This window comes from Heteronotia binoei, chromosome 9 (assembly GCF_032191835.1).
Source record: "Heteronotia binoei isolate CCM8104 ecotype False Entrance Well chromosome 9, APGP_CSIRO_Hbin_v1, whole genome shotgun sequence".
Lineage (NCBI taxonomy): Eukaryota > Metazoa > Chordata > Lepidosauria > Squamata > Gekkonidae > Heteronotia > Heteronotia binoei.
In genome coordinates this window covers 108,289,778-108,313,736 of record NC_083231.1, presented here as the reverse complement: position 1 = coordinate 108,313,736, position 23,959 = coordinate 108,289,778, and the positions used below count along the sequence as shown (strand labels likewise).

Below are 23,959 nucleotides of genomic sequence, written 5' to 3'. Positions count from 1 at the left end.
TAATGTAAGAGCCACATAGAATAAACATCAGATGTTTGAGAGCCGCAAGGCATGAACATCAGATGATTGAGAGCCGCAAGACAGGAAGGCAGACAGGCAGGAAGGAAGGCAAGTAGATAGAGCGACAGGAGGAGGAGAGGTTGAAAGAAAGCAACTATAACTTTAGATGCATTCTCCCAGCTGGCCGATGGGGTGGAGGGGGCTTGAAGAGCCACACGATATGTGTGAAAGAGCCACATGTGGCTCCTGAGCCACAGTTTGGCCACCCCTGCTGTAGAGTTTGGAGGCCACATCAGCAGGTCAAGGGTATAAATTGGTTTTATTTGAACTTAGGGTTGCCAGGCAGCCAGTGGGATGTTTGTTGTTTGGGGGAGGGAGCAGCATCCCAGGCAAAAATTTAAAAGGAAAATAACTGCTTCCCGGCAGTTTTAACCATAGAGTTCCTGCCATTTCCTAGAGCTACCTGTAAGTGACAAGGATAGCTTTAGCCGTTGCCAGAAGCTCTATTGTAAGATGGCACTTCTTGGGGAAACCTAGAGAAAACTGCTTGGAGCAGCAGTGGACAATGGAGATCGGAGTGGGGAAATCCCTGCCTTACCAAAACGTCTTCTGCAATCTCACCCCAAATGTGCAGGAACAGGTGCCCGGTGCAGTATTCCCAATTCTCAGACTATCAGTTTTCATCATTTTTTTCTTTAAAAAAAATCAAGTTTCTAGCTCCCAAGTTTTGAAAACGTGCAAGCAAAGCCTGGTGAAAGGCCATATACTGATGATGTGAAGATGCCATTGTTAGGTAGGATAAGAAGGCTCATTCCACCCACCCGCAGCCTATTATAATCTGTGATCAAACAGCTTTAGCGGGCTTTTGAAGCCTCAGAAATAGTATATCATTGCTCTGCACATTCCTGCTGCACGCGTATCTGTATCCCGGTCGTTTGGTGCCTGTTATCCATTTATCTCGTCTTCTTTGGGGGGGATTTTGATGTAGGAACGGTCATTTTGCCTTGAAAGTTGGCTTCCAGCAGCGCGTTTCTGAACCTGAAGTGTTTGCTGTCCAAGCGCTTTCGACACAGGTAATACAAAAAAAGCAGCTACCCATATTGCATGTTTTTTCCAAACGTGAATAGAAAGTCTGCATTTTTTTAATTGACGTTCAATTCCAAACATAGTTATTGTGCCGTAAAACCGCTCATCACTCGCTTAACCTCCCCCTGCACTAACCTTTCTTGGTAATTAATTTTCTCCTTTTCCTTTTTCCTTTTTCATTTAACGGTGTTGGTAAACCCTTTCATGCAGTGAAGTGGGGCTGGATTAATTAGAGTGTAGAGAACGATGTACTTGCGCGCAGCTCTCCATTCCCCTGATTTCCTACACTTAGCTTTCGTTTCCCTTCTTTCTAGTCTAAACCCATTAAAACCGTTGCATTTAGACTGGCTTAACTCTGTTGAGGATTGTACTGTCTGTGTTCTGTAAACCTGCAGTGTTATTGTTATGCAAAAAGCCAAGTCTTAAATATCAGCATTTTACATCTTGATAATTTTAGGGTAATTTGTTTTTTACAAGAAACCATGTGTATAGTCCTTATGTTCTTGAAGAACTTTAAAGGGGGGGGGGACAAAATAGGCTGTTTGTATCCACTAGAGTTGCCAGCCTCCAGGTGGGGCCTGGAGATCTCCTACTTTCACCACTGATCTCCAGTTGGCAGAGATCAGCTCCCCTGGAGAAAATGGCAGCTTTGAAGGGTGGACTCTATGGCATTGTACCATGCTGAGACCCCTCCCCTCAAACCCCGCCCTCTCCTGGACCAACCCCCAAAATCTTCAGGTATTTTCTAACCCAGACCTGGCAACCCCTAGTATCCACATCCAGAGAATTCTAAGGATTATGAAGTTGGGTAACTGTGCTCTTTTAAGGCGCTCTCTCTCTGTTTCTCTGTCTATGTCTGTCTCTCTGTCTCTGTTTCTCTCTTTCCATCAGTTAGCCTCTTTATTCTTGGTCTTTCTTTCCTTCTACAGTCTGCACTATTCCCCCCCCCCTCTATTTCATACTTCTAAACTAATCTGTGTCCTTGCGCTTCAGGAGATAAGTGCACAGTTGTTAGTAATCACCACAACATGAGTCCTTCGTAATATGTTATTTCTGGTGTACCCAGAGAATTACTTGCCTGGTGTTTAAAGAGAGTCCTTGAACTGCTGACTCTCGCCACAGAGCTGAAAAGGCCAATTCATCAAACTTTGCAAGGAGTTGCTCTGGAAGAAGAATTTGCTTTGAACTTTCTTTTCTATGGGAGCCTCTCTCTCCCTCCCCACCTTGTAAGTCAAGAGCTGCAGAGAGGGGTGGGGACTGGAGAGACAACGTTTTAGAGGGTCTGAGTCATGCAAGAGACCTGTGCAGTAATGTAATTTTACTGACACAAATATAGAGCTGGGCTGCCAGGGGAAGAGTTGCCAACTTCCAGGTGGGGCCTGGAGATCTCCCTGAATTACAACTGATGTCCAGGTTACACAGATCAGGAGGGAAAAGTGGCTGCTTTGAAGGATGGACTGTATGGCATTGTGCCCTACAGGGGTCCCTTCTCTCCTCAAACTCCACCTTTCTCAGATTCCACCCCCAATATCTAGGGTTTTTACTTCATATATATTGGTGGGTGGGAGAGTGGCTTTTTGTAGAAAAAGCCCAGCTGGAACTCATATGCATATTAGGCCACACCCCCTATGCCAAGCTGGCCAGAACTGTGTTCCTGTGAGTTCCTGCTCAAAAAAAGCCTTGATATAGATCGACAGATGGACAGAGGATGGATGGATGGATGGATGGATGGATGTGTATATCAGCATGCAGAGAATTTATCAATAATCATGGAACTGAAGGTCTTCTTGGTATTTCAGGCTTCCCGTGTGGTAAAGAACGAAGCCCTCGTTGTCAGCAGAGGAGAAGCTGCAGCTATAACGAACCTTGTGCTTGACATTCGGGACAATGACAATCCCCAGGATGTGATGGTGACCATTGTGGATCCTCCACATCACGGGCGACTGGCCAGGTTTTCCAGGAACACAATGTCTGCAACAAATACGTTCAAGCTTGATGACCTTGCGGGAGAACTTGTGCGTTACGTCCACGATGGATCCAGGAGTTCAGAAGACATGGCTGTTCTCCAAGCAAGTGATGGGTACCACTCTCAGAACATACTCTTCCGTATCGAGATAGCTCCAAAGGTAAGTTTGTGGATTTTTAGCTATCTTCAGTGGTGTCTTATGTTGGAACTTGGGCTGCCAGGTCTCCTGCTACAGCCTTCTGCCAGCTCCTTAGTTGTCTGCTGCTGCTTTGAGCATTGGCAGGGAGAAAGAAACAGTGATGGCTGCACCCCTGCATCTCTGTGTCACTTCCAGGAGAAACCTGGCTGTGATGTAGGGTAGCTCTGGGAGTCAATAGAAACTCTATGGTAAAACCATACATCTTCCTACCGTTCCTAGAGCAACATAATGACATTTCCGGGTGTTATCTGAAAGTGACATAGGGGTGGACACAGCTGGCATAGTGTGCCCCCCCCTTGCCCCCACCCCCAGCCTACCCAGTAGTTCCCAGCTAGGTTAAGCTTGGAAACTCTAGCTGGAACATTATCTTGGAAATGTCGGGGCAAGAATCGTTTTATCACTACTGAGCAGGGAATGGAGGAATGAGAGAAGAGAACCATGCCTTTCCTATCAGCCTTAGTTCCTGAGTGGCATTTGTGGTGGGGAGGGGATAAGGTCACATAGAGGCTCTTTTGTGGTGAGATAAAGAATTTGGACTTGTTAAACTTTGTGATCTCATGGCTGGGCGGAAAGAAAGGAAGAAAGTCAAGGTAGAGGAGCTCTTCTCCCCCAAAACTGCATGCTCAGCCAGTATGAGTTTGTAATAACTTGTCCATTGGACTTTGTGGTTTTGCAAGCAAGAAATGCAAGGCGTGGCTCAACTTTCATTTTCTGCCAGATACTGGAAGTGGAGAGGAGTGGCACATGCATGGTTTGTTCTCACTCCCAGCATATTTGTAAAGCACGGAAATAGTACAGAGGGGGGTCCTCCTTTAGCCTGGACCTGCCACGACATAGCAAAACCCAATTCATTTGGCAGTGAGCGAAGAACAGGAGTGCCTTAGGCCCGTAATCGGATAACCCGTGGAGCAGAACAGTTCATAGCTAAGCAGTGGCCAGCCTTGGAAGCTCTCTGATGCTCGAAGATCTTGTGTATACTCAAGGGTGGTTTTTTGTAGAAAAAGCTCCGCAGGAACTCGTTTCTATATTAGGCCACACTCCCTGATGCCGAGCCAGCCAGAACTGCGTTCCAGTGCATTCCTGCTCAAAAAAAAGCCCTATGTGTTCTGCCTCTGGATACGGAAGTTCAGGAGAGTGGCTAGCGATTAGCTTACGCAGTGTTTTTGGAACTAATGTATGCTGCCCTACGACAACTGATTTTATAAGTCATTTAGGGTTGCCAGCCTCCAGTTGGACCTGGAGATCTCCTACTTTCACAACTGATCTTCAGCTGGCAGAGATCAGCTCCCTCGGAGAAAATGGCTGCTTTGAAGGGTGGACTCTGTGGCTTTGCATCATCCCCTCCCCAAGCCCCACCCTCTCCTAAATCCCGCCCCCCCCCAAAAATCTTCAGATGTTTTCCAACATTGACCTAGCAATCCTAGTGAATTGTAGGGTTCCCACCCTCCCACTGGAGGTGGGGTTTTCCTTGGTTTGGGGGCCTCCAACCTGCCCACCCAGGGCTGGCTAGTGTGGGATACCTGCCCCTGAAAAACTCTGTCAGGGTCTGACGTGCCCAGCATGGTGACGTTGCCCAGTAGTGGGCACGTTGCGCTCAGGATGCTCTAGCAATCAGGTTAAAAAAAACTCTATGGTACCATAGAGTTTTACTTCAATTTCTAGAGCATCCCTCATGTGATGTGCCCAGCGCAATGACATCACTTCCAGGTCCTTTCCCTGGAATCCTTCCCTTCCCAGCAGCTGTAAGTGGAGGAGTGGAGAATCAAACCCGGTTCTCCCAGATAAGAGTCCACATGTCACGTTCTCAGGGTGCAGGCAGGCAGGAGTCCAAAGCCAGTCCAAGGTCAAAGTCCAGGAAGTCAAGCAGGAGCCAAGTCACCATTGCAGAATCACAAATCGGAATCAGAAGTCAGTGTCCAAAAGCCAAAAGGTCAGGGTCCCAAGGAAATCAAGCAGGTCAGGATCAGGAATCAGGAAGGAGCGTGGATGCAAGCCAGAGAATAGACTTATTGCTTCCACAAGGTTACCAGGTCCTGGGTGGGAGCTATGTGGGAGTCTCAATCAGCCTGCTCCCTTGGTGGCAGTGACTCTGCTAGAACTCAGGGCTGAGAGATCTGAAGCACCGGCGTGCCTCATGTCTTTGCTCTGAAAGTTCTTTCCGGAGCCTGCTTCGAACTCTTGAGATGGGGGGAGGAGAGCTTGGAGGAGATAGATCGTCAACAGCTGACACTGGTGCCTGGAGAGTGATTGATGGGCCAGCTGCTGTTTGTTCAGCTGAGGAACTGGCTGGCAACTCTTCCAAGTCTGTTAACCCTTCCAGCTCCTCCTCATCAGGGCTCATGACACACACTTAACCACTACACCAAACTGGCTCTCTACTTATCCACTACACCAAACAGAAGTGGTTTCCGTCCAAATGATAGTTACGATTTATTTGGGCAACAAAAGTAACCCATACCCAAAGATTGTGCTTTTGAGAATATGACAGGGTGAAAATGATCCCTGCTGTATCCCAGAACCTTCCAGTGCCCCCGATTATCCGTCATGGCACTGAGTGCAAAATGGTGTCATTTGAGCATGCCCTAAGAGACAGCGGATTGAGTTGATTCCATTAATGCTTGATTCCATTAAGTTGTTGAAAACCTTTCCTCTCCTTCCGTCGACGGCGCAGATTTTGCAAGAAACCGTGATGAAGGTGAACTGCTGAATATAGTGTGCTTTATTAGCCAATTTCACACTCCCTTGCCTCATTATTTTTCTGAATCCCACTGTACAACTGTTAGCGAGGAAAGCCAGTGGTAGGAGAGGCATGGGAAAACCCAGGAGGATTTTGTGTGAAGCAGGGCTGGCAGATACCCAGGCACTGCCTTTCGCCTAATTATCACCTTTCCCCAATAGCCTCGGGAGATAAACCGGGTGCCAGGTTTATTTCTGGAGAAGTGGTGTCTAGACATACATAAAAGCAGATTTCTTTCTTCTTCGTCTTGGTCCTTGTCCAAAAACTGTTACGGATACTGGTCTAGCTCTCGCTGGAGGGGGTTTTCCCTCTCCCCTTAAGCCGTGCTCTCAATCTGAGCCCATGAGGTTTATTGGAACGAAGGGCTGAAAACTTTCAGGGTAGTATGTCCCCATTTGAAAGGACATTTGTAAAAGTTATTGGTTTAAAGAATAATAAAGATGTAAAAGAAACATATAAACAAGTGATCAGCTAGGCAATAATAAAAGTGTCAGCAGAGGTGAGATTAATCTGTTTGAGATGTGTTCTGGCAGCTGCAAAGACTATTTGCTTTGTTTTGTTGCATGAGGTTTCAGGCAACCCAGATCCACCACCCCCCCCCCGCGATGTTTCTGAATAACAGGACGGGGCTTGGATTTTAAGCCTTGCTTCCGGTTGCACTGTGCTTCACACAGTGCATGGACATCAGGTGCTGTTCAGCATGTGGAATAGAAGAACGTAAGAGAAGCCATGTTGGATCAGGCCAGTGGCCCCTCCAGTCCAACACTCTGTGTCACACAGTAGCCGGAACCCCCCCCCCCCCCCCAACCCAGGTGCCATCAGGAGATCCACCAGTGGGGCCAGGACACTAGAAGCCCTCCCACTGCGGCCTCCCCCAAGCACCAAGAATAAAGAGCATCACGTGCCCCTGACAGAGAGTTCCATCTATAGCAGGGGTGGCCAAACTTGCTTAATGTAAGAGTCACATAGAATAAACATCAGACATTTGAAAGCCACAAGACATGAACAGCAGAGGTCTGAGAGCTGCAAGAGAAAGAAGGAAAATGAATGAGGAAAGGGAGAGGTAGAAAGAAAGCAACTTTAAATTTAAATGCATTCTCCAATTTGCCAGCTGGCTTGGCTGGGAAAAGTGATTGAAAGAGATAAATGCCGTTTCCAAGCCAGCTGATGGGGTGGCGGGGGCTTCAAGAGCCACACAATGTGTGTGAAAGAACCACATGTGGCTCCTGAGCCACAGTTTGGCCACCCCTGATCTATACCTTGTGGCTAATAGCCACTGATGGACCTCTGGAAGGACACTAATCTTGGGGAAGTGCCAGATGAACAGACTTCACAGTTGATCCAGGCATGGGATCCAAGCTGGGGCTTCTGAATTTTGCTTTGAACAACCCTAGCTCCTTTGAGCATGTGCAGAATGCTTTTATAATAAGAGGAATGAAAGGGTATTTCCCCTCACCACAAAATGGAATAAAGGAGCAAAATCTCTCTGAGCCAATGTAGTGTAGGATTGCCAAGCTCCAGGAAGTGACTGGAGATTTCCTGGGATCACAACTGATGACCAGCGAACAAGATCAGTTCTCCTGGAGAAAATGGCTGCTTTGGAAGGCGGAGTCTGTGGCACTGTACCCCACTGAAGTCCTTCCCCTTCTCAAACCCTGCCCTCCTGCCTCCCCGCCACCAAATCTCCAGGTATCTCTCCACCTGGAACTGGCAACTCTTAGTGTAGTGTAGTGTTTAGAGCAGGAGTGTCAAACATGCGGCCCAGGGGCCAAACCAAGCCCCCGGAGGGCTCCTATCAGGCCCCCGAGCAACTGGCTGTCATCTGCTTCCTTCTCTCTCACTCCTGCTTCCTTCTGCATAACAGCTTGCTTTGCAAGGCTTGCTCAATTGCACAGGAGCTACAGAGCAAAGCCTCTTTTTCTTCTACTGGCTGAGGCTCTTCCCCCTCCTGGTCACAATAAACAGTTCATATCAATATCCTTGAGTACGTCATTTCTCCAGTCGACTCCCAAAGTTCACAAAAACGCTTCCTTGCGGTGGATTAATGTGCCAGTGCGCTCATAAATTCAGTGGCCAATACTATCTTCAAAATTTGATACTTGGTTTCATAAAGTATTTAGTCCCCTGGAGAAGGAAGGAAAGAGCCAGAGCTTCCTTTGCTCAGTTCCCTGGATCCCATGGGAGAAATACAAAGAAAGCACCTTTAAAACCTAGTTTTAATGTTTTAAGCATCATGTTTTATTTTAAGGTTTAAAAAACAACAACATTTAATTGTGTTTTTGTCCTTTATAAAGTTTATATGTCTGCTAAAGGTAAAGGTAGTCCCCTGTGCAAGCACCAGTCGTTTTCGACTCCGGGGTGACGTTGCTTTCACGTTTTCACGGCAGACTTTTTGACGGGGTGGTTTGCCATTGCCTTCCGCAGTCATCTACGCTTCCCCCCCAGCAAACTGGGTCCTCATTTTACCGACCTCGGAAGGATGGAAGGCTGAGTCAACCTCGAGCCATCTACCTGAACCTGCTTTCGCTGGGATCGAACTCATGTCGTGAGCAGAGGGCTCCGACTGCAGTACTGCAGCTTTACCACACTGTGCCACGGGGCTCTTAGTTATATGTCTGCTACCTAATCTTAAATAGGTCCCCACATGGCCTGGCCTGACATGGCATGGCCGTGCCCGACAAGCTCTCATTTATGTCTGATCTGGCCCTCATAACAAATGAGTTTGACACCCCTGGCTTACAGTGTTGAACTGGGATCTAGGAGACCCAGGTTCAAATCTCCCTTCTGCTATGGAGACAGGCCTTGGGGCAGTCATTCTTTTCCAGCTTAATCGATCTCGCAGAGTAGTTGTGGGAATAAAATGGAGGAGAGAATGATGTTGTAAGCTGCTTTGGGCACCCACTGGGGAGAAAGCCTAAGTATACGTATCTAACATAAATACGTGCCGAGTGTCTTTCCTTTATGAAGGTAATGTGTCTTTGTCTTTCAGAGGTATGTTTAAGTGTAGGGTGGAACCATGCGTGCCCCTGGCCTATTTGCAGTGGCTGACGGATATTGGTTTTTTTCTCATTCAACATGTATTCATGAGGGGGGTGTTTGTGAGTCTGTCTGTCTACCTGTCTGCACCTGGAAGTCATGGCAACTTCTGGTGACTGACCCCTATTGGGGGCCTGGAGGATATTCAGAGAGGTGGCTGAATAAAGTCTACCCCTGCCTCCGGTATTCCAAGGAGGTCTTAGGGTTGCTGATCCCCAGTTGGGGGTCTGGGGATTCCCTGGTTTGGAGGCCTTCCCCACACTTAAGGGTTATCAGAAAGGGGGGGATGTCCTCTGAGCACTCCATTCTATTGTATGATGGGGGTGGCCAGGGGTGGAATTCTAACAAGAGCTCATTTGCATATTAGACCACACGGCCATTGGCCTGATCCAGCCTGGCTTCTCTTATGTTCTTATGTGACACAGAGTGTTGGACTGGGTGGGCCATTGGCCTGATCCAACATGGCTTCTCTTATGTTCTTATGTGACACAAGGTGATTTCCTGGTACCCACTGAGTGTTTTTAGAAAGTGGGTGGGGCTTTTGCCTAGCAGGGCTTCGGTCTTGTCGTTGGAGAGTTGATTGGCTGTGCAGATTTTTAAGAACATTGCTCTGACAGCAGCTGCCGCCGTAGCTCAAGGATTTTCACTGTGTGATTGAAGGCAGCCGTTTTGTGTCTGGCTTAACCTTTAGCAGCAGCCCCATGGCAGAGTGGTAAAGCAGCAGTACTGCAGTGGTCTGAACTCTCTGCTTACGACCTGAGTTCGATTCTGGTGGAAGCTGGATTCAGGTAGCCGGCTCAAGGTTGACTCAGCCTTCCATCCTTCCGAGGTCGGTAAAATGAGTACCCAGCTTGCTGGGGGGGAAAGTGTAAAAGGCTGGGGAAGGTAATGGCAAACCACCCCGTAAAAAGTCTGCCGTGAAAACATCACCCCAGAGTCGGAAACGACTGGTGCTTGCACAGGGGACCTTTCCTTTCCTAACCTCCAGCACCAGCTGTTTTGTGGCTATGCCTACTACGTTGTACCAGAATCCCAAAGTCCAAAGTCCCAGAGTCCATAGGTTGTTGACCTCTGAGTTAGGCCCCTTCTGAAGTGGTAACCTCGTGTCTGGGCTGAGATTCTTCGGACTTTGCACAAATGAATGATTCTTTCTACAAAATATTCCCTGAACACAGAAAACTGTTTCAGGGGTAAGTTTTGTCTAGTTTTCTCCCCAGATTTTCATATTTTTTTTGCAAGTGACTTGTTCTGTATGGAGGAGCATTATGTCCTCTGAACCTCCACCTGCTATCTGAAATGGCCCAACACAGGCTCAGATTTGCCACTGCGTTTAGAAACAAGCCCGTTCTCACCTGGAAGATGGGCCTGAACTCCCCGTCTCCTTCCTTCCTCCACCCACAAGCATCACACACGGCCAAAAGCTCTTCTGTGCTTGCTGTACTTGCTCTGAGCTTGTCTTGTGCCAGCTTTTGAAGCCGAGTGCTCTAGTAAACAGACCATAACACTCTCCTTTACAGCAAATCTGGTTGCCTCTGCAAAAGAGCCGCAGCACACATTCAAAGTTTTATCACTTGACTGGGCAGTCATTGGGAAAGAGGAATGTAAGAGAAGCAGCATCGTGGCATTTTGTAAATAGATATAAATGAATGTCCGCTCACTTGGGTACATCCGTGGGGGGGTTGTTCTCTTCCAATGGTTGGGGAAATAATACAGAGGTGACAGATGTCCAATAGCATGGGTGCCAACCTTGAGCTGGCTACCTGAAGCCAGCTCCTGCTGGGATCAAATAACCATGTACAAAAATCACAAAAGCTGAATGGCTGGTGGGGACAGCTATCCTTATCATGCAGTGTGTAGGAAACAGAGGATCCCCCTGGGGGGGGGGGGGGTGGTTTGTGTGAAACAAGAGGACACATGCAGCTCGTGCATTGGGACCTACCTAGGATTACCAAGTAAGAACCCTGTTATGCAGAGTGGTAAGCTGCAGTATGGCAGTCCAAGCTTTGCCCACAAACTGAGCTCGATCCTGGCAGAAGCTGGGTTTTCAGGTAGCACGCTCAAGGTTGACTCAGCCTTTCCATCCTTCCGAGGTCGGTAAAATGAGTACCCAGCTGCTGGGGGGAAAGGGTAGATGACTGGGGAAGGCAACACCAAACCACCCTGTAAAAAATTTGCCAAGAAAATGTGATGTGACTTCGCCCCATGGTCAGTAACGACTAGCTGCTTACACAGGGACTACCTTTACTTTTTTAGGATTACCAACTCCAGACTGGAAAATTCCTGGAGATTTGGGGATGCAGCCTGGAGAGAGCAGAGTTCGGAGACCTCAGCAAAACATGCCAAAAAGTCCATACTCCACAGTAATCATTTTCTTCAGGGAAACCGATCTCTTGTCATCTGGAGATCAGTTGTAATCCTGGGAGATCCCCAGGATCCACTGGCAAACCCTGACCCGCCACATCTGATTCGCTATCAGAGATTTAATTGCTAATAAGGTTGACAAGCATCTGGTACTGACCAGGACAATTCGGTATTTTTGCTGACTGTCTGAGATCTCCAGGTTCCACCTGCTAACCCTGACCGTCTCTGATAAGCAATGTGGCTTGTAGTAGATGTTAAGATGTGCGATATCATGGAACTGGAACACTGGCTTTCAAAAATTACATCCGCTTAGAAATGTTTATTTTAAAAGAAATTTCGGACCGGAATTCTCATAAAATCTCACAGCAGATTGTGTTTTGTTTTTCAACCGCTGTAAGAATTGTTGTAATTTCCTTCACTTTTTTCAAGAGACCTGCATTGGAAAAGACATTTTTTTTTAACCACAAGTTTTTAATACTTTTTTCAAACCACCTACCGAACAACCTTATTCGGAAGCCCCGTTGAGATTGTTCAGATTCTCCAATAATTAAAACTGCAGTAAAATTGAGATAATAATAATTAATGGGAATGCATACTTTAATGGATTAATCAATGTCTCTGCTCTACAGGAGCTTTAATATAGATTAAAAATTTGCCCCTCTCTGCTGGTGATTAATTAGTGGGCCTGAGTGAAAACCGAGATACTGTGCCTCTTCTCTGTAAAAGAAAAGTGCTCCCCCCACAGTTCACAACCAAGTAGACAGACCTTTTAAAAGGGCAGAACTACCTAGAAGAGAGGCTAGAGTAGGTTGCCAGCTGGGAAGGTATGGGGCACAAGAGCATTTGAGGGCAGAGAGTATACCAAATGGCATTGCATGAAGCTCTAGGAAATAAATTACATGGGAAAAAACATACAGATTCCTAAAACCTGGCCTTTTTTAAAAGCAGGAACGCGGTTCCGGCTGGCTAGGTGGCAGGGGTGTGTGGCCTAATATGCAAATGAGTTCCTGCTGGCCTGCTTCTACAAGAAAGCCCTTTGTGAGGCAATGGTGATGTCAGGGGGTATGGCCTAATATGTAAATGAGTTCCTGCTGGCCCTTTTCTACAAACAAAGCTGTGCCTAAAACCATCCGTAAAGAACATAAGAACATAAGAGAAGCCATGTTGGATCAGGCCAATGGCCCATCCAGTCCAACACTCTATCACACAGTGGCCAAAATATACACACACACACACACACACACTCACACTGTGGCTAATAGCCACTGATGGACCTCTGCTCCATATTTTTATCCAATCCCCTCTTGAAGCTGTCTATGCTTGTAGACACCGCCACCTCCTGTGGCAGTGAATTCCACATATTAATCACCCTTTGGGTGAAGAAGTACTTCCTTTTATCCGTTTTAACCTGACAAGCAATGCCACATTACATTATTACATTAACCTGACAAGCAATGCCACATTACATTATTACATTAACCTGACAAGCAATGCCACATTACGGGGAGGGACGGTGGCTCAGTGGTAGAGCATCTGCTTGGTAAGCAGAAGGTCCCAGGTTCAATCCCCGGCATCTCCAACTAGAAAGGGTCCAGGCAAAGAGGTGTGAAAAACCTCAGCTTGAGACCCTGGAGAGCCGCTGCCCGTCTGAGTAGATAATACTGACTTTGATGGACTGAGGGTCTGATTCAGTATAAGGCAGCTTCATGTGTTCATATTTCCAGGTATTCACATGGAAGTTTCATCACAGTCTTGTGCCATTGAGTGAGGGCAGGCTGTGGGAGCAGCAAACCTACTTTTCCTGACAAGACTAGAATGTGGCTCAGTAGTTAAACACTATCTGTCCATGCAGAAGGTTTCAGGACCATCGTACTAGACTGGGGCATCCAGATCAGGATGCAAACCAAATGCCCTAACACTAGCCCCACTTCCTCCCTGTAGCATTGCAAACCTGCGTTTTACTTTAAAAATGGGGAGCAAAGGTAAATGGAGTGACCTGCCACATCTAGTTTGGACCAGACTGTAGAAATAAGCAAAAAAGCCCAGCAGTAACTCATTTGCATAGTAGGCCACACCCCCTGATGCCAAGCCTGGTGGAACTGTGTTCCTGTGTGTTCCTGCTTAAAAAAAAAAAGCCCTGGAAATAAGTACTCTAAGACCTGCATTTCCCATCCTTAAAGTTCATTTTTGGAGCCCTTTTTGCCCCTGGTGTGGCTATTCCGTGTTCTAGCATTTAGCATAAGTGGAAGGATTAAAAATGACCTTTCCTTTCAAGGATCAGTCTTGTTAATAAAACGCAAGTCACTATCGCATTGAGCAGAAACTTCCACCTTGTTCAGTATTCTCAGAACTCTGTTTCATTCCAGTCTATGGGGATATACTGCATTTAATGAGTGATTGGATAAATTCAGACATTTAACTGAGCCAAGAATTCTTTGAGCAGAAGTTTTTAACCATTGTTTGTACTGATGCAAAAGTATTGGTTCCCCCAAGGCAACAGGCATGCTTATTCACAAAACCTACTAGGAATAACAAGGTTGACCCAGGTGATCTGGCTCATACTGGTTGAATACAGCGCATAGCAATCATGAGGTGCCTCGGTAGGACTGATTTCACAAGATCTTGCCGACCTTGCCAGTTCAGGCTATCAGTTCATTGTGTCTCAGAACTTCCACAAACTCTTGTTTTTCTGTTGCCTTCAAGAAGGTGAACATGAATGCTTCAGGTTTCATGAGGCCTGAGGAAGAAGAAGACTGCAGATTTATACCCCGCCCTTCTCTCTGGATCAGAAACTCAGAACGGCTTACAATCTCCTATACCTTCTCCCCTCACAACAGGCACCCTGTGAGGTGGGTGGGGGTCTTACAGCAGCTGCCCTTTCAAGGACAACCTCTGCCTGAGCTATGACTAACCCAAGGCCATGCTAGCAGGTGCAAGTGGAAGAGTGGAGAATCAAACCCGGTTCTCCCAGATAAGAGTCTGCGCACTTAACCACGACACCAATAGCTCTCTAATACTGTTAGGGTGACATCATCACACATAAAAGTATTAAGTTGCTTTGGTTCTGATTATTACCATTTGGCAAGTGATATAGAAAGTATATGGAGTGACCTACTTAAGGGACTGGGTGATTTCCTCTAAAACTACTGGAAATGGCACGTATGACTATATACATACCCCAAAGTCCAGTAGTAGAGAATAGTAGCTGAACCTTGGGGTAAGATGCATCCGTGAATGACATAACATTATTTTTATTTGTTTATTTTGGATTTTTTAAAAAAATTTCTAATGTGTGCGCATGCACCTGGAAGTCATTGCAACTTCTGGTGACTGTCCCCCACTGGGGGCATGAAGGATATTCAGAGAGGTGGCTGAATAAAGCCTGTCTCTGGTTTTGGTATTCCAAGGAGGAGGAGGAGAAGACCGCAGATTTATACCCCGCCCTTCTCCCTGAATCAGAGTTTCAGAGCGGCTTACAATCTCCTATATCATCTTCTTCGTGGTCTCTGTGCATTCACACATATGGGTAATCCGCAGGATTGGCCCCGACCTCGGAGAGTTCAAAGCAATCTTGATCGTAGATCTGGCGCGCCTCCCACTTGTCCTGGGAGGAGGCAGCTACTGCGCATGCCTGGACAAGGGGGAGGTGCTTAGCCACTCAGTTTCTTCCTTACCGCCGACCGGATCGCACCTTCCTCGTTGATCTCCAACTTCTTCATTGCAATCTCCAACAATTACCTTCTCTTCGCTTCAATTCTTCATCTTCTACTCCTCCTGGTATCGTATAAAAAAAAAAAAAAAAAAAAAGCCTTCTCTTACTATTCTTTCTGGACTTTCCCCTCCCTCCCCCCCCCCCCCTCCCCGGGCGGATGGAAGGAAGGGACAAGATAATCTTTAAACGCTGTACCAGCTGCTCATCCAAAATCCCCTCGTCCGACGGCCACTCTCTTTGCTTGTTCTGCCTTGGAGAGGCCCACCATCCAGACTCCTGCGTGCACTGCAGCCAATTTGGCAAACAGGCCCGCAAGAACCGCGCCGCGAGACTCAAGAGCCACCTCATGGAAACCACACTCCGACCGGCCATGCCGCATGGCGGACAAAAACAACCCGCGCCATCTTCCCCACACCTCGTGGGAGAGGCGCAGTCGGCAGCTTCCGTGGCACAGAGTCCCTGTAAGCCTAAGACCGGCAAACACTCCAAGAAGTCGGACGACCCCAAAAAGCGCCGCCGCTCCGATTCTGCCCACTCGGACCCGACGGGTAGCGTTAGCTCGAAAAAGCACAAGAACCGCCCTCTCGACTCGGCCTCGAACCCGACCACCAAACCGAAGGCACCGAACCCGAGCGCCACTACCTCCGGATCGATGCCGAAGACTCCGACGTCGAAGTCGACGGCAACACCGTCAATCACTCCGTTGGAAATCATCCGCATCTCATCGAAGTCGCCGTCCATTCCGAATTCCCCACCAGACCAGCTGCTGGATACGCACTCTACCGCGTCCGTCAGGACCCGGCCTCTCGACCCCACTAAATTCATAGATCTCGCACAGCCAATAGACGCCCACGCGCTCATCAGAGAACCCTCGACCCCGAGAGCTCTCCCGACTAGACCACGATCTCGCAGTCGCAGACGCACCAGGTCCCGTAGTCGCCGACACACCAGGTCCCACAGTCGCCGCCGCACCAGGTCCCGCAGTCGCCGCCGCACCAGGTCCCGCAGCCGCCGACGCTCCCGCAGCCACCGCAGGGGGAGACACTACTATTACTCTCCATCGAGATCCAGGTCTCCATCCCCACGGAACCGAAGACGGCACCGACGATCACCCTCCTACGATCGCCATTACCATACCTACCAAGAGTCTCCTCGCTACCGAGATCACACACACAGACTCCAAACTGCATCGGTCGAACCGCTTCACCACCATGACGACCCTACGAGTCTCGGCGCCGAACCGAAACTCCCGTCGCCACTGGGATCCTTACACGCGGCTCCCAAGACAACACCTCAGCCCGACCTGCACCAAGGAACCGACGACGGATCCGAGGAGGAACTCTCCGACTCCGACCACTCTTCGGGTTCGGACCTACAATCCCCAGACTCCGACATAGCCAAGCCAGCAGACCTATCACCGTCTGAGGGCCCGAGATCCTACCTCGACCTCGTAGCAAACATGGCAAGCTCGCTAAATCTGAAACTCAATACGGACGCTCCCAGAGTCTCGGACGTCGTATTTGATCTAGTGCATGCGGATCTTCCATCCAGCTCCTCTCTTCCCATGCTCCCCGTCCTTCTAGAAACACTCAAAGAAGCATGGGACAAACCGGCATCAGTACCGCCAACATCCAAGAGAGTTGAAGCTCTGTACAAGATACATGCACCTGATTCTAAGTTCCTGTTCACCCACCCGGCTCCGAACTCGATCATTGTGCATTCGTCTTCGAAGTCGAAGCAGACCAGACACCCGGTACCACCAGAACGAGAGGGCAAAAAACTCGACACGATTGGGAGAAAGATTTACGCCCTCACTACAGCCACAACCAAAATCCTCAACTACATGGCATGCTTTTCCGCATACACCCACAACCTGACCACTTCCCTCGCCGCATTGGTACCATCCCTGCCCGAGGCATCCCAAAAGTCAGCCACCACTACCCTGCAAGAAATGGCCAGAGTGAGCAAACAGCAAATCAACACTGCCCGTCACGCTGCACAGTGTTCCTCCAGAACCTTGGCCTCAGCCATAGCACTCCGCAGACACGCGTGGCTCAGGTCCTCCTCCCTCCAACCAGACATCAAATATAAGGTGGAAGATTTGCCCTTTGATGGCCTTGGCCTGTTTAGCTCATCTACAGATGACATCCTCACATCAGTAGACGATGGCAGGAAAAGGGCGAAACGACTGGGAGTCTCCCAACCTCTGAACCAATCCAATCGGCAAAGGAACTGGAGGTCCAGCCAATACAAAGGGACCAGATCCCCACGGCAACAGGAATCATGGAAGCGCAAACTACCGCAGTCCAAACCTTCCTTTCAAAACAGACGCCAAACAACCAAGAAACCCTCAACCACATCCAAACCGTCTCTCTGACCTCCCTCCCCCGAGCCGTCCAGTCTCCCTCCATCAGCCAAACCGGTCAACACGACTACAACCATTCTACACTGCCTGGAGGACCATAACATCAGACGCCTGGGTCCTCGCCATCATTCAAAGAGGCTACCTAATAGAGTTTACCTCCACTCCAAGGCACCACCGATTCCTCACCACACCCCCGTCCGCACCCCTGCAGACAGAAATCGCGTCTCTGCTGGACAAAGGCGCGATAGAACCAGTCCCACCCCAATACCATCGCACCGGCTTCTACTCCCGGTACTTCCTGGTGCCAAAAAAGGACGGAGGACTCCGACCCATTCTCGACCTCCGCAAACTCAACCTACACATAACCTACAAGAAATTCCGTATGGTCACGCTTCAGGCAATCCTCCCGCTCATCCCAGAACGAGCATGGATGGCGTCCATAGACCTCCAGGATGCCTACTTCCACATTACAATCAATCATCATCACAGAAGATTCCTCAGGTTCGCCATAGGGAAGCAGCACTTCCAGTTCTGCTCCCTTCCCTTCGGCCTCTCCACAGCACCAAGGGTCTTCACCAAGTGCATGGCAGTAGTAGCAGCCACATTACGCCAGCAACAGATATCAATCTTCCCTTACATAGACGACTGGCTGATCGTCGCCCATTCCAGGGAGCAACTACAACTGGACGTCTCGACCACCCTCTCCACCCTGGCCACCTTAGGCCTCCTAGTCAACCTCTCAAAATCCAAACTAGTCCCTACCCAGAGGATTCAATTCATAGGAGCAGACATCTCCACGCTCTCGCAAACGGCCTCTCTACCTCAGGACAGAGCACTCGCCATACTGTCACTGGCCAACACTATCATCGCCCAGCGCTCCCAAACAGCGCTCACTTTCCAGAGAATGCTAGGCCTCATGGCAGCAACCACAGCAGTTCTGCGGTTTGCGAAGCTGCACATGCGTCCCCTCCAAATGTGGTTCGTAAGGACTTTTCGCCCCCACACACAACATCAATCCACACTACTCACCCTTCCACTACACATCGTGCCATCCCTCAAATGGTGGACCAAGGAACGTCACCTCTACAAGGGCATGCCATTCAAGCAGACACCGCCCTCGGTGATTGTAACCACAGATGCCTCCAAGTGGGGATGGGGAGCCCACTTGGAAGACCTCACGGTACAGGGCCAGTGGACAGACTACGAACGCTCTCTCCACATAAATTGCCTGGAGCTCATCGCAGTGCACAAGGCTTTGCGGTCCTTCCTCCCATCGCTAAGGAACCAGCACGTCCAGATCACCTCCGACAACATCGCCACAGTCTTTTACATCAACAGGCAGGGCGGCACCGCCTCCGTCAGACTCTGCAAGAGAGCCCTGGCACTGTGGCATTGGAGCATAAGCCAGGGCATCTTCCTCACGGCCGTACACCTACCAGGGGTCGAGAACACCCAGGCAGACGCCCTGAGTCGCCACTCTACCAACAACCACGAGTGGTCCATCAACAGCCGATACATCCGACAGATTTTCAGCATCTTCGGACAACCGAAGATAGATGTATTTGCTTCACCGTCAAATGCCCAATGCACCCGCTTCTACACGAGAGGTCCTCCATCCCACCTCTCCAGGGGGGATGCCTTCCTACAAACTTGGAACGGAACACTCCACTACCTCTTCCCCCCCATTCCACTTATCACCAGAGTTCTACAGAAGATTCAGGTAGACCACACAAACTGCATCCTCATAACTCCATGGTGGCCCCGCCAACCCTGGTTTACGACCTTGCTGCTCCTGTCCAACAACACCTTCATCCAACTCCCTCAAACACGGGATCTCCTCTCTCAACAGGACGGCAGGGTCCTTCACCACAACCCAGCATCACTCAAATTAACAGCCTGGAGAATCAGTTTCTAGACTTCCCCCCGGAGGTCCGTCAGGTCCTAGTGAACTCCAGAAAACCATCTACTAGGAAATCCTATCTACTGAAGTGGAAACGCTTCTCACACTATGCCTCACAGCACAACTTCGACCCCAACTATGCCACTATACCTCAGGTACTAACTTACACCTTAACGCTCTCTAGAGCGGGTCTGTCGTATTCTTCCCTGAAGGTACACCTGGCAGCCATCTCTGCTTTCCACCCCCGCATCGATGGCACAACGGTATTCTCTCACCATGCGACCAGAGCTTTCCTCAAGGGCATCATTCGCCTACACCCACCAATCAAACAAGTTCTACCCACCTGGAGTCTGTCTCTAGTCCTGAGCCAACTCATGAAACCGCCCTTCGAGCCCATGGCTTCCATCCCACTACACCTGCTGTCATGGAAGACGGCATTACTTACGGCCCTCACCACAGGTAAGAGGGCCAGTGACATCTGCGCATTCAGAGCGGACCCACCGTATACGATATTTCATAACAGTACGGTGATCCTCCGACCTGACCCGACCTTTCTACCCAAGGTCGTCTCTCCTTTTCATCTAGGAAGACAGTCCACTATACCAGCCTTCTTCCAGCACCCCGCGGACGCGGGACAAAGGGCGCTCCACAACCTGGATGCACGGAGAGCCCTAGCCTTCTACATAGACAGAACCCGCCAAATCCGTAAAGACCCTAGACTTTTTGTCACCTACGCTACCCATGATAAGGGCAGCAGAATATCTACTCAGAGACTCTCCAAATGGATTGTTGCTGCCATCGAACTCTGCTACCAGCTGGCAAAACAACCCATCCCTCAACATATACGAGCCCACTCAACCAGAGCCGTGGCTACCTCGTCCGCCTTCATGAAAGGCATCCCTATAGAGGACATATGCGCCGCAGCCGTCTGGTCCTCCACATCTACCTTCGCCTCGCACTACGCTCTCGACGTTCGTGCCCGGCGAGATGCCTCCTTCGGACAAGCGGTGCTACGGTCGATCTTCGACTAACCACTGTGAGTACCACTATCATTACGTTACGCTCTAACCTTACATATTCTTACAGATCCAGCACCCACCTCCGAAGAAATGGCTCGCTAATCACCCATATGTGTGAATGCACAGAGACCACGAAGAAGATGGACAGGTTTCTTACCTGTAACTGGTGATCTTCGAGTGGTCATCTGTGCAATCACACAGACCCACCCAGCCTTCCCCGCTGCTGGAAGCTAGTTAGCACAGTTATTTCCACCTATCCGGCGGCGGGAAGAAACTGAGTGGCTAAGCACCTCCCCCTTGTCCAGGCATGCGCAGTAGCTGCCTCCTCCCAGGACAAGTGGGAGGCGCGCCAGATCTACGATCAAGATTGCTTTGAACTCTCCGAGGTCGGGGCCAATCCTGCGGATTACCCATATGTGTGATTGCACAGATGACCACTCGAAGATCACCAGTTACAGGTAAGAAACCTGTCCTTCTCTCCCCACAACAGACACCCTGTGAGGTGGATGGGGCTGACAGAGCTCTCCCAGAAGCTGCCCTTTCAAGGACAACCTCTGCCAGAGCTATGGCTGCCCCAAGGCCATTCCAGCAGGTGCAAGTGGAGGAGTGGGGAATCAAACCCGGTTCTCCCAGACAAGAGTCCGCACACTTAACCGCTACACCAAACTGGCTCTCCCATCCAAGTACTTGCCAGAGTTGACCCTGCTTAGCTTCATAGAGCTGATGAGATCGGGCTTGCCTGGGCTATCTAAGTCAGAGCCTCATCCCATGATTTAAAACATCCGCATAACAGAGCAGAATGGAACTACCCTCCATGCAATGTGTGTGGGTCCCCAACACAGACAGCGCAGAAGATGGCAGGGAAGATGAAGAGGAAGTTAGTTGGCTCAAGAGATTTTGATTGAACATCAAGTGCTGGATGAGCCCAGCCTTGTTTTTGAGGTTTGCATCCATCGTGGATCATTCATTGAATGTTGTTGCTTTCTTCCCTTTCTGCAGAATGACGAGGGTCTCCAGCTGGTCCCCAGCTCCACGGTGTGGGTCCCCGAGGGAGGGATGCTGCAAATCACCAACAGAGTTCTGCAGGCTGAGATGCCAGGAGTGAAGGATTCTGCAATAATCTACACCATTACAGACCCTCCACTGTATGGTAAGTAGACGTTATGGAAACTTCATGGGAAATGTTTCTGTTCTCATGGAAATCCTTCTGTTTTCTGTTTTCTTCGTTTATCCTAATGAATACTCGCCTCTTTTTCATTCTTTTTTGTTGGTGGAGGAGCTTTCGTTGTGGTGTAGGAATTCCAAAGGAGCCCCATGGCACAGAGTGGTAAAGCTGCAGTACTGCAGTCCAAACTCTGCTCACAACTGAGTTCGATCCCGGCGGGAGCTGGGTTCAGGTTGCCGGCTCAAGGTTGACTCAGCCTTCCATCCTTCCGAGGTTGGTAAAATGAGGACCCAGCTTGCTGGGGATAAAGTGTAGATGACTGGGGAAGGCAATGGCAAACCACCCCATAAAAAGTCTGCCAAGAAAATGTCGTGATGTGATGTCACCCTATGGGTCACCCTGTTAACAGATAGCAGATAACGACTCAATGCTTGCATAGGGAACTACCTTTACCTTTCAGGAGTTCCAAGCAAATACCTCACCCCACCTTCTCACCTGCTCTCCTCACGATCTGTCTCAGTTTACAGAATAGAATCTCATGGCAGCCATTTTGGGTGATGCCCACTAACCTGTCTCAGAGTTCCAAAAGTGCGCACAGGCGTAATTGACTGGAGTGAATGGCCCCATAAGAGTGGGTGTGGAACATTCCCAGCAACCAGGATTTTTTTTGTAGCAGGAACTCTTTTGCATATTAGGCCACACACCCCTGATGTAGCCAATCCTCCAAGAGCTTACAGGGCTCTCCTCACAGGGCCTACTGTAAGCTCCAGGAGGATTGGCTACATCAGGGGTGTGTGGCCTAATGTGCAAAGGAGTTCCTGCTGCAGAAAAAAAAAAGCACTGCCAGCAGCTGATGAATTGAACAACCTACAGCACCACAGTAAAGGTTAGATGCAAATGAAAAACTGGAAAATCACGAAACACGATGTAATACTACTAGAATATTTCAACAAAATTCAAAAAACAGCAGCAACGACACGTTCATAGAAACATTCTTGTAATCACTAAAAGAAAATACACAATACTCTACTATCTACAGTATCTAAATACATATCACTTATAAATCACAATAAACAGTTCCTATCAATATCCTTGAGTACGTCGTTTCTCCAGTTCGACTCCCAAAGCTCACAAAAACGATCCTGTCGCTTCCTTGCGGTGGATTAAAGTGCCAGTGCGCTCACAAATTCAGTGGCCAATACCATCTTCAAAATGTGATACTTTGTTTCATAAAGTATTTAGTCCAGCGAAAGTCAAAGCTTCAAGTCTTCAAGGAAAGAAAACAAGTGGGTGAGTAAAAAACCTCTGACGGGGAGGCGCATTTATCACCGTTTCTGACCCAGTCTTTTGTTGAAGAGGCTTCTCCCACTCATCAATTCACCCATACAAAAGCCACACAGCACTATGCACATATGGGCGTATGGGTGAATTTTGATAAGTGGGAGAAGCCTCTTCGACGAAAGACTGGGTCAGAAACGGTGATAAATGCGCGTCCACCGCTGTTAACGGATAAGATATATACATTAGAAACTTGGAAACTGTGTAGGTCTAGGGAAGCCCAGAACTGTGGGCTGGGAAAGAATCTTCCACCCCGCCCATGGACCTACAATATGGGAGCACATGCCTGTCTGCAACCCACCCCCTGGCTCTTTAAGCTATACACAGGACTTTTTTTGTAGCAGGAGCTCCTTTGCATATTAGGCCACACCCCTTGATGTAGCCAGTCCTCCTGGAGCTTACAAGAGACCCTGTACTAAGAGCCCTGAAAGCTCTTGGAGGATTGGCTACATCAGGGGTGGTGTGGCCTAATATGCAAAGGAGTTCCTGCTACAAAAAAAAAAAAAGCCCTGACTATACGTATTTCCAAACTAATAAGTAGTTTGAAAGAGCCAGTTTGAGAGCCAGTTTGGTGTAGTGGTTAAGTGTGTGGACTCTTATCTGGGAGAACCGGGTTTGATTCCCCACTCCTCTGCTTGCAGCTGCTGGAATGGCCTTGGGTCAGCCATCGCTCTGGCAGAGGTTGTCCTTGAAAGGGCAGCTGCTGTGAGAGCCCTCTCCAGCCCCACCCACCTCACAGGGTGTCTGTTGTGGGGAGGAAGGTAAAGGAGATTGTGAGCCGCTCTGAGAATCTGTCCTTGAAAGGGCAGCTGCTGTGAGAGCCCTCTCCAGCCCCACCCACCTCACAGGGTGTCTGTTGTGGGGGAGGAAGGTAAAGGAGATTGTGAGCCGCTCTGAGACTCTTCGGAGTGGAGGGCAGGATATAAATCCAATATCTTCTTCTTCTTCTTCTAAGTATGCAACTTACTATTTACGATGGAACATCTTCAAAAATTACACTACAATGCTGTTTAGCTCCTGAGATCTGATGAGGGCAGGCTAACCTGGGCCATCCAACTCAGAGGAAGTCTAGTGT

At 49.0% G+C, this 23,959-nt stretch overlaps 1 protein-coding gene across 1 annotated transcript in view; it reads left to right on the top strand.

The window, feature by feature from the left end:
- Positions 1-23,959, top strand: part of FRAS1 (Fraser extracellular matrix complex subunit 1) — a 523,356-nt gene that overhangs the window by 352,040 nt on the left and 147,357 nt on the right. The window contains 3 exon segments of the mRNA XM_060247149.1: positions 989-1,073; positions 2,886-3,212; positions 21,381-21,531. Of these exon segments, the coding sequence (XP_060103132.1) occupies positions 989-1,073; positions 2,886-3,212; positions 21,381-21,531 (563 nt within the window).